The sequence below is a fragment of the Enhydra lutris genome, unplaced genomic scaffold (assembly GCF_002288905.1).
Source record: "Enhydra lutris kenyoni isolate GAN:26980312 unplaced genomic scaffold, ASM228890v2 scaffoldscaffold31, whole genome shotgun sequence".
Lineage (NCBI taxonomy): Eukaryota > Metazoa > Chordata > Mammalia > Carnivora > Mustelidae > Enhydra > Enhydra lutris.
The window spans coordinates 1,736,045-1,746,928 of NW_019154115.1; the positions used below are offsets into that span (position 1 = coordinate 1,736,045).

Here is a 10,884-nt window from a genome sequence, read left to right on the forward strand (position 1 = left end):
CAGGCCCCTCGGAGTCAGGGAGAGTTACAAGGCTACCGGACTGGCCCTTGGCACCTCTGTCATCTGGGGCAGCCCCTCCCAGGGCAGAGTGTGGAGTGGCTGGGTTTGGTGTGAGTGGGCAGGGCAGCTTCTGACCCTCCAGGTCAGCCCAGTACAGGGGGCCCCATTCCCCCTCTCCAGAGCCCGGGCTAGGCTCAGCAGATGGTGCCGGCCTGGGCTACTGTTCTAGCAGGAGCCTCTCTAAGTCCCTGGAGCGAGCGGCCCTTCCCGGGCCTGCCCAGGGTCTGCCCCCAACCCTGACCCCATGGAGAGCCCTTCAGGAGCCACACCCCCACGGTGAGATAATAATGACCATAATGAGAACAGTCACCCACACATGTGCACAGCGCTTTACAGATTACAAAGTGTTTCACATACATCATCTCATCAATTCCTCACAACAGCCCTGTGAGGTAGGCAGGGCGGGGAGTCACGTTTTCCATTTGTACAATGTGGAGACTGAGGCCCAGAGAGGGTCAGTGACCTGTCTGAAGCCACACAGTAGGTCAGCGACAGAGCTGGGACCAGAGCTTAGGCCTTGGTCCCGCCTCCAGCCCCTGGCTCTCTCCACCGACTATGCTGTCCTCCAGGAGGACCCCAGCCCCTGTCCAGAGTCTCAGCCACACACGAGCCAGGCCCCCGATCCCTGGCAGTAGTGCTTCCTGGCATCTTGGCCAACAGCCTCCACCCCCATCAGGCAGCCCTATCTCTCCTCCACCTGCTACCTGCAAATGGCCAGCCCAGAACCAGCCCGCACCTGCCTCCCCTGCCTACTCCTGTCAGCTGCCCGGGCAGGTGGGGCCGGAGCCTCCTTTCCTGTTTTCCTGAGTGATCCCTCCCCATAGGGGAAGAGAAGAGAAAGGAGGAAGAGGAGGAGAAAGGGGGGGGGAGGAGGAAGAGAAAAACAAGAAACTGAGTTGGAAGAGGGCCCTAGAGCAATCAGGACGTCAAGAGTTTGCATTCCAACTAGCTATAGGAAATAGTTTTTTTTCTCTTTTTATTATTTCAAGTTTTCATAAAAATCCATAATTATTGAAACCCAAGTTACAGAGGAAGTTCGTAACTTTTTTTTTTAATTGAATTATTGACTGTGCCACGTGTCGGTCTGTCGGCTTCCGACTCCAGTCTGTCAACGTGTGCCCCTGTGCAGGTGGGGTCCCCAGGCCTGGCCTGAAGAGGTCCTGATAGGCAGAGGGCAAGTGGTGAGGGCCAGCGGAGAGGGCGGAGGAGGGGAGCCACAGGGAACAGGGTGTGTGTGTGTGTGTGTGTGTGTGTGTAGGGCCAGGGCGGCGAGGGGAGGTGGGAGGGCCCAAGGAGCGAGCACAGCAGCCAGGTCCCTTCCCCTGCCCGGCCTGCCCCGGGGGTCCCTGCTCCCCTGCCCCATCCTCAGATCATCTTCATGTTGAACTTGCGGGGTGCATCGGCGGAGCTGATACCCGCGTCCGACTTGCGGGGCACGTACTCAATCTCGATGTTGTGCTTCGTGTTGCCCTTGCCCCGGCTCCAGAGGAACAGCAGCACCAGGCAGAAGAGGACGACGCCCAGGAAGGAGATGAAGCCCATGGTGGTGGCGATGATGAGGGTCTTGATGTCGAAGGGGAAAGGCACGGTGGCTCGGGTGCTGTTGGCCTCTCCCTCACCCGGCTGGTTGGAGATGAAAGCGAAGGTCTTGTTGGGCTGATGGGGCCAGTCGGGCGAGTAGCTGCGCACGTGCAGGTGGGCGGGCATGGAGTCGTTGCCCCCAGCGTTGGCTGCGATGCACAGGTACGTGCCGTTGTCCTGCACCTGGGCGTAGCGCACCTCCAGCGTGCCGTCGGGAAAGACAGTGAGCCGCCCGTTGCTCTTGGCCGAGACCAGGTGCTTGCGGGGTGACAGCCAGAGGATGGCAGGCGGTGGGTCGCCGTCTGCCCTGCACACGAACTGCACCGTGTGGCCCTCGTCCACGAACACCTGCTGGGCTTTGCGGTCCCGGATGCGGGCGCGGCGGCAGGTGAAGTAGTTGGGCAGGAGCACGTCAGGAAAGTCCTTGAACTCCTTGCCCTGGACGAACTCGGGCGTGGCACACGTGGGCTGCTGCCGGTTGAAGTTGAGCCGCCAGCGGCGCCGGAAGACCCACAGCAGCCGACAGTCACAGGCCAGCGGGTTGGAGTCCAGGATGAGCGTCTCCAGGTTGCCCACCGAGTGGAAGGCCGACTCCTCCAGAGTAGTCAGCTGGTTGCCCGAGACGTTGAGCACACGCAGATAGTTGAGGCCGCGGAAGGCATAGGGCTCCACGACGGCCAGCTGCCCGCCCACCAGCTGGAGCTCCTGCAGCCGCAGCAGCTCATGCAACATGGAGCCCTCGATGGCGCTGATGGGGTTGTAGGAGAGGTTGAGGAAGCGGAGATAGACCAGGTGGCGCACAGCCAGGTAGGGCACGGAGGTCAGGTTGCAGTGCGTGATGGACAGGGAGGTCAGGTTGAGGCCATAGAGGCAGTTGGGGGTCATGGTGTCCAGGTAGGGCCAATGCGAGATTTCTAAGACCTTGAGCCGGTACAGCCTCTTGAAGGAGTAGTCCCGGATGGCGTTGATGCTGAGATGCCGGAGCCGGAGGACGATGAGACTGTGCAGGTGTGACAGCGCCTCTGTGGGGATGGAGGTCAGGTTACACTTCTCCAGCGTCAGCCGCTCCAGGCTGTTGAGGCCGCTGAAGGCGCGATGAGAGATGTAGACGAGGTCGTTGTCGCCCACCTCCAGCGACTTGAGGTTGTACAGGTCCTGGAACATGTAGTCCAGCAGGATGACGATCTTGTTCTCGCTGATGTCCAGCTTGGTCAGGTTGCTGAGGCCCGTGAACACGCCCAGCGGGATGAGCTTCAGCCGGTTGCTGCGCAGCCCCAGCGTCCGAAGGCTGAAGAGGTTGTTGAAGGCGCCGGGCTCCACAGCGCTCACAATGTTCTCGTTGAGCTCCAGCTCTTCCAGGTGTGGGAAGCTGGCGAACTCGTCCTGGTTGAGCGTCTTGATGCGGTTCTTGCCCAGGTCCAGCAGGCGGGTCTCGGTGGGGATGCCCTCGGGGACTGCCACGAAGCGTTTGCGGTGGCAGAGCACCGCGCGGTCCTGTGCCGAGCACTCGCAGCGTGGCGGGCAGCCGGTGGCTGAGCCTGACAGCACCGAGCCCAGCACCAGCAGGAGGATGGGCTGCCAGCAGGCCAGGAGGGGGCTGGGCATGCTCCTCGCGCCCCCCGCCAGCATCCTCTCGCTCACCTGCAACCAGGAGCAAGCACAGGACGGAGGGTGTGGTTAGAGGATGGTGTTTGGGCCAGCCCCGAGCTGGGCCCTCCTGCCCTGTTTGGGGGGGGGGCGGCCCCTGACACCGCCGGGGGGGGGGTGCCTGGGACCCCACGGTGAGGTCCAGATGCCTGGGCCAGAGAGCCTCCCACCACCCCATGCTGCGTCCTCCGTGCTCCTTACCCTGCCCAGAGCCCTCCCAGAGGAACTCCCCAGCATTCCTGGGACTGGGGTGGGAGTGCACGGAAGGGGCAGGGTCGTCTCAGAGGAGCCTGGTATGGGCAGTCCAGGCGGTGTCTACCTCCTTTATATTTTATGCCTCGCAGGCAGGCACCCCGTACCCAGCCGCACACCCTGAGCCTCAGCTTCCCCTGGTGCTCATCAGGGATAAAGCCAGACCTGCTGAGCTGCCCTCAGGGATCACACAGGGAATCAAAGGGGCTCAAAGGCTGAAGCCTCTGGAAACAGCCTGCGGAGGAGCGTGTCTGGTCCCGGGCCTGCCAGGCCAGGGCTCCAGAAGCTGCTGGGGGCCACCCTCAGCCTGAACTTCCCCAAGCCCCGACACCTCAGAACTCTCCTTGCCCGCACTGCAGCTAAGCCCCCAGCCCAAGAGCCCTGGGATATCAGCAAACCCAGTTTGTCATGAATCTGCTCCCCAGTGGGCTTTCTGCGCAGAAAGTCCCAGAATGCTGGAACTCTGCCCTGATGCCTTGCCGTGGAGTCTCTCTGACTCTCCCCTTCCTCCGGGTCTGCTGTGACCCCCCCCGACTCCTGAGCTCAGGGCTCAGGGCTCAGGGCCCAGTGAATGAGTGTTCCTGGTCTTGGCCCCTGCAGTTGTTTCTTTCAGGAAGGCCCCTTCCCCTGCCTGTTGAAACCCCATCTCCACAGTCTGATTTAATGGCCACTGCTCCAAGAAGATTTTTCTGACCCCTCAGTGGGAGATCGGGGGAGATGAAGGACCACCAGACTTTGTCTCTCAGGGTTCCGATCTCGCTCCTCCTAGAGCCAGGGTTCTGAGCAGCTGCTGGTCTGAGGTGGGGGCCATCAGGGTCCACCATGGGCTGCCACAGGCCGGCAGCTGGAGACCCAGTCCCTACTGAGGCACTGACGATGCAAGGCTCGTTACAGCTGGGCCCTGAGAAACATGCAGGGTTTGGGTTTCCATGACAAGGATAATGGCACCCAGGGAGGGGCCTGGCTTGAACACAGGCTACAGGAGGAGTAGGCAAGAGATGTGCGGGAGCTAGCCCCTCCATGACTCTCTGCCAACCGCCTTGAGAGATGACTTGTTCCCATTTACGCCCAGACTGCCGCCCCATCTCCTCCGTCCCTCCTCTATTCCACTGCCTGGGAAACTGCCCCAGCAGGGCAAGGAGGGGGCTAGGAGGGCGAGTGTGGACTTCTCCAAACTCCCGAGGGTGGGCCAGAGGGTCTTAAGGGGCTGAACCAGAGCCCGACCGATGGCTGCCTGTTCATATACTCCACTCACATGGTGCCCGGGGGCGTTCTGTGCAGGAAGGGGAAGCCTAGGTGGGGGGGGTTCCCACATCTCTCCCTTAGCTCTCCCAGCCCCACTTCTACACTGGTACAGAGCATCTGCTCTCAAGGTCACAGGTCTTACCACTCAGCACCCCTTCAGGCGACGGGGTCTCAAGGAGCTTGTGGCTCCAGCCTGCAGAGGGGGGTGGATGTGGGACCAGAGTTCTGCTCTGTGAGACAAGCCACACACCTTCCAGGGCTCCAGCAGTCTCTCCCAGGCCTGAGACGTGCTCCCTGGTTGGTGACAGACTAAGTGACTGATTAACCAGAGGGGGCTCTGGGTGTCACTGACACGTTATGGCATCTTCGAGGTTTTGTTATCCCCAGCGGCTTTGTCCACAGCCCCCGCCTGTCTCATACTCTCTCTAGACTCTGGTTCGTCCTCCCCCACCCCACCCCCACCAGGCCATTTTCCACAGTCACACACGCTCCAGTGACCCACCAGAGAAGCAAACATCCTGACAGGCGATCAATAAGTAATTGGGCTGGCAGCTGGGGCCGGTGTGGGTGTGAGGCTGGGGTGTGAGGCTGGGGACCTGGAGAGCTAAACAGGACTTGGGGCGCCCAGCTCAGGGCTGGGCTGGTGGGCAAGGTGGGGGTTGCTGGAGAGGGGGCTGAGGACTGAGAGTGGGGGTGGCCAGGGCACAGCTCACCTGAGATGTTGGGAAACCCTCACACACACACCAGAATGAGGCTTTCAAAGCTACCACCACCTTGCCTCACCAGACCCCCATCTGCATCTCCTACCAGCCTGCCTATTACATGTACCCACCCAGGTGTCCCTCCCCCCCTTATCCTTCTGGAGACCTCTCCCAGCCTCCTGGCCCAGTGGCCTTTGTGACCTCCTTTCCCAAAGGCCACCTCCTCCATGAAGCCATCCGTAACCTACGCAGTCAGAAATCATCTTTCTCCTGGAACATCGAAGCATCTTACACTTATTAGTAGAGATATTTTGCGACTCCTGTACAGCACATGCCTGTAAAAATCACTTGAGCCAACTGACAGAAAATATTAGGCCATAAGTCGATAAAAAGATAAGGCAGGCCAGTAAGGGAAGAATACCACCCAGTCCGGTGTAATGACAAAAGGGGTGAGCTTCCTGGCAACCTGAATGAAGAGGAAAATATGTTCCAAAGCCTCAGCACTTGCCACTGCAGCTGTGTGTTTGATGCTGGGTCAGTCATGGTAGCTCCTGCCTCACAGAACAGCCCCCCATGATATTCTTGGACAGAGCGTACACAGGAGTTTTCTGCAGGGGTTGAGGGCCCTCTGAGTGAGCAGTGAGAAACCTGGGGAATTCAAATCTGTTGATGGAAAAGCTGACTGGCATGGCCTTGCCGGGCTGCCCTCCGCCCCCTATCCCACCCTGACCCCCTGCAGAACAAAAGGCAATGCACGCCAGGACCAACACAGCTTCAGGAGGGCACGGCCCGCAGACTGCCTCACCCCTCACCTTTTACATGTGGCTTTCCTGAAAGGAGAGGAAACTGAGGCCTGGAGAGTTTAAGAGGCCTGCCCAAGCCTGGCACAGCAGGAGCACCGCACACAGGCCGAGTCTCCCAGTCTAACCATCCCCCACCATGGGGTCCCTGTCATCTAGGGGCGGTGCCGGGGCTGTGTCTACAGGGGACACCAGAGCTGCTGAGCGGGCAATGAGCCACTCCTGCCTTCCCGGCACTGTGAATCCTGCTGGTTATTCCTGCAACTGCAAAGGAGAAGTGTTTTATGCACTTTAATCAGCGTTTTGTTTCGAATCCCTGCCCCCTGAAGGGCTTCCCACAAGGGCAAGAGTTTAAAAATTGGACCAATAAATACAAAGAGAATAAACATCAAAGGCAGGCAGGTGGGCAAGCAGAGGGAGAGCCGTGCCCGGGGCACAGTGTTCAGACCCCATGGCAGCCTGGGTCCTCCCAGTGCCCGAGCAGCGCGGGAGGCCGTGCCGTCAGACCTGCGTGCAGAGGGCCGCCTCCACCACCACACTCTCACTCCTGTGCCAGGCCCTAACTGCTTGGCTCTGTTGCTCCCCACACCGGCCACACTGCTGTGTGACCTCAGGCAAGGCCTGCCCTCTCTGGTCTGCTTCCTCCAATGTGCAGTGAGGGGTGGATTCCAGGCTCCCCGAGAGAGCCCACAGCAGAAGCTGACTTCCTCCAGCTAGAAACTCAACATTCTCAAACCTGGTTAGGGGTGAAGAGGAGCGGGGGCTCGGGCTCCAAACTGTAGCTCCACTGGGGCTGGAAGGATCTATGTGAAAGGCCTTACCATGGGGCTGTGCCCTGTGGGGCTCAGGATGAGACAGGTGGCTGATGGGGACAGAAGGGGCAGGGTATGCCCTGTCAGTGGACTTAGGGAGGGAGGCCAGGGGTCACTCCATCCCAAAAGAGGTATTTTTTTTTAACCATTTACAGATGAGAACCCAGGCTTCCAAAAGGGAATTCATTTGCCTTCAGCCTAGGCACAAAATTAGGGGGCAGCAGAGCTCCATTCCTCCTGGTCAGCTTGCTTGCCCCGAGAGCTGCCAGCTGTGAATGCTTGTGGACACATGGTGGGGGGGGGGCATCAGGGCAGTGGGTGAGGGCCCAGGACCCAAGGCAGGCACCTGTCTTCGGATAACTGCAAGCAGGCACCCTGCCCCCCGAAACCCCACAAAAGCCTTTCCTCAACTGTGTGTGTTGAACACACTAAATTTTTCCTCCAGTGCCTGCCACCACAGTCTCTGTTAGAGTCTCACCTAGTTCCGGTGCAGCACGGAATGGAAGGGTTAGTTATTTTACTTTTACAGTATCGATATTTCATGGTATTCCCACTCAGCGTTCCGCAGGGAGCACAGGGCTCCCCAGCACACACAGGCGTGGGGTCCTGGGCAGGGAGGCACCCGCTGCCATGGCTGGGGGCCCAGGACCTCTGGGGGGTAGCCCGGCTATGGGACCTGAGCGCCTGCAGCAGGCTGTTGCCCCATGTGGAAATGAGGTGTGCACCATCACGCCCTGTCCTGCCAGGCTCCGTGTCTGACGGGGTCTGCAGCAGGGGGGAGTGAGGAGGGATGGCTGGCTTGGGGAGGGGGCCTAGGGGGTCTGCCTGCAGCCCTATCCAGCTCTGCCCACCCCCACCCCCGAAATAAGCTGGAGAGAGGAAAGTTGACAGAAATAGAGAAGAAAAGATACACGGCGGTGGGCGGGGCACACAGGAAAGAAAGGGAGGAGGAGAGGCAGAGAAAACGGAGGAGATGGGTACCCAGGGCAGCAGGCGGTAGGGGCGGCCTAGGTTGGGGGGCGAGGGGCAGAGAGGGAGTGAGCTTGGCCCGCAGACTCAACTACCCACCAAAGGGCCTGTTACCACATCCTGGCCTGGTCCCATCCCACGCAGGAGGGCTGATTGCTCAGGAAGGGGAAGGCACTCCTGCAAGGTGACCAGGGAACAGGCAGAGTCCTTGTGACTTGCCCTGTCCCCAAGTCCCCGCCTGCCTACCTGAGGTCCCTTCTTGGCCTTCAGTTCCAGGACATGGCCGCCCCCCCGCCCCGGATCCCCTTCCTGAAATGAAGTGTGTCAGTGGCAGGGAGCAGGGTGGATGTGGGGATGGAGTGAGGTCTGCCTAGGAAGCCCTCTACGGTCAGGTCGGGGCCTTTCTCCCGCAGTGCCAGCTGGCTGCCCACCACAGGCTCAGAGACCTCCCACTCGGCTTGCAGAATCCAGCTCAAGAAGGGATCACCCGTCTGGGTGGCCCCTCTGGATCTCTGAGGGGGTCTGCTGTGTTTGCCTTGCTCCCTCACCCCCTGTGGGGGGTTTCACAGTTCCTGAGGCCTCCCCTCTGTGTCACCCAAATTAGGAGCCCCCAGGGGAGGGCTGGGGCTGATGGAACCACGCCCATCTTCAAAGGGGCAGGAGAGCCAGTCAAACCAAGGCTGGGGCAGCTCCTGAGAACAGCCCCTCCTAGGCTAGGCTCTTCAGAGAGCTTCCTGGAGGAGGAGGAGGCGTCCCCTGAGCTCAGGCTCCACAGGCCAAGAAGAGAAGGGGAGGGCATTGTTGAGGGATGGAATGGTGCAAACTAAGGTCTGTGTGTGGGGGGGTGGGAGCATCCAGGGACTTCTAATTGCTTCTCTCCTACCCCAAATCCTGACCAGTTGGGGCTCCTTCTAAAGCTACTCCATTCTGGCTTTCCAGGGCTAATCCCTGCTGAGGTGTGAATGGCTGATAATGGTTGCAGGTGTGAACTGCTAATGGGGCAAACTCAGTCCCAGGCCAGCCTAATTGGGCCGGGGTTGCCTCCTGGCACAGGGAGTGTGGGAGGGCAGAGAATCCTGAAAGGAAGGGTCGGGTGCTCCGTCTGGGCTCCCGCCAGAGAAATCCAGCCTGTGTGGCCAGCGGGCGACAGCACAGCAGCCTCTGTCGCACAGCAGCCTCGGCAGCCTCTGTCTGTCTCCTCCCAGGCTGCTCAGCCTGCCTTGGCCTGTCCTCTCCCTTGTCCTCCTCCTTCAGCTGCCCCCTCCCCCCACTGGGACAAAAAAAAACAACCTGGAAGAAAATTGAGGTCATGTCCTTTGTCGTGTATAATTCTTTATTTTCCTCTTGCTCTTGGTTCTGGCAGAGTTGCTGGGGCCCTCAGGGTGTGCGCGCGCGCGCACGCACTGCGCGCACAGGGGAGGGTGGCCCTTGTGGGTGTGTGGGCCTGCTGTCCCTCCTCTCACCACTCCACTGGCCCAGTGCCTCCAGCGTGCTTGGAAACTCAAGTTTCTTTCCATAGTGCTCAGCGGGCCTCTCGGCCGCAGCCAGGTTCGAGGCTGTTGGCTGGGCCCGGTGTGACTGCCTGCCTGCTCACTAGGGCAGCTGCCCCTCTGGGGTCCTGGGCAAGCACCCACCCCATGCCTCTGAGGGCGGGATGCCCCTACCCACCCCACAGCCCACTCCACAGGAGCACAGCTGCTCTCAGGAGCTGCCGGCCTTTCGGCCAGCCCACAGCTCCAAGCCATTTTCAGGATAAATTATGAATTTTAATTGTCAAAGCATCTTAGTGTTTAAAGGCTTCTATATATAGGCTCTGGCCTCCAGGAGTGGCCAGCTTGGTGGGGCTGGGGTAGGGCAAGGCCCAGAGGAAGCCACATCTCAGGGAGCAAAGGGCACTGGGCCCACAGGTCCCACGCCAAGGCTCCAGTCGGGGCTCACTGCACCCCTGCCCTGCTGTGTGACCTTGGGTGAACCCTGGACCACTCTGGGCCCTGACGGCCCCTCCACAGGCTTGTTCTGAGGGAAGAGTCCAGCTGGGAAGCTAGGAGCTGTCCTGGGAAGTGTGGGAGGGAGCCGCTGGTTCTAGGAAACTTCCTTATTGTCTGTGCTGAGCCCACCCGAGGAAAAAGCATCCTTCCTTGGCTTGGAGCTGTCCCAGAATTGAGGAGGGCTAGGCAAGCACCCACGTGGTGACCTGAGGAGGCTCAAGGAAAACCCATGTCCCTACCCACTACCTCTCCCTTCCCACCTTTCCCCGGCTCCTAAACACCAACCCAGGCTCACAAGGGCAAGAAGAAACCGCTGAAGGTCTCTGGCTTCATCCACCACCCAGGCCATCTTGGTAGGTGCCTGGCAGATCCCCTCATCCCTTCCTGCCTGCCCCAGTCCTCAGGGTTCCTCTGTCTTGGGAACAGCTTAGGTAGGCCCATCTCAGGCTTTGGAGGCCTGGACACCAGCCAACCCCCACCCTGCTAGGCCATCAGCCTTGCGCCTGAAAGAAGAGGAGCTCATGGCCTCAGAGGCCCAGGGCAGGGAGCAGGCAGCGGTGAAACCAGCAGGGGCACTGGAAGTCCCAAGACTTGATCAACAGGATGAAGACAAGAGCCTTTCATGTGCCAGGCATGATTCTAAGCAGTTTACATACAAAACTTTATCTCTCCCACCACAGCGTGTGGAGGTAGGTTGTGTCATTATTCCCATTTTGCAGATAGAAAATAGAGAAGCACAAAACGAAAAAGGTTCTGTAAGTTGCTCAATCAAGGTCACAAAGAGGTTCTGTAACTTGTTCAAGGTCACACAGTGAGTAGGCTATGAACT

The 10,884-nt window shown here is 59.8% G+C and overlaps 1 protein-coding gene across 1 annotated transcript; it reads right to left on the minus strand.

Annotated features, from left to right (window-relative positions):
- Positions 1–1,413: 1,413 nt before the first annotated feature.
- LOC111153365 (leucine rich repeat and Ig domain containing 1) lies at positions 1,414–3,282 on the minus strand. The gene has a single exon (XM_022512360.1). It carries the CDS (start codon positions 3,268–3,270, stop codon positions 1,426–1,428), a length of 1,845 nt encoding a protein of 614 aa, XP_022368068.1. The 5' UTR covers positions 3,271–3,282; the 3' UTR covers positions 1,414–1,425.
- Between the last annotated feature and the right edge of the window lie 7,602 nt (positions 3,283–10,884).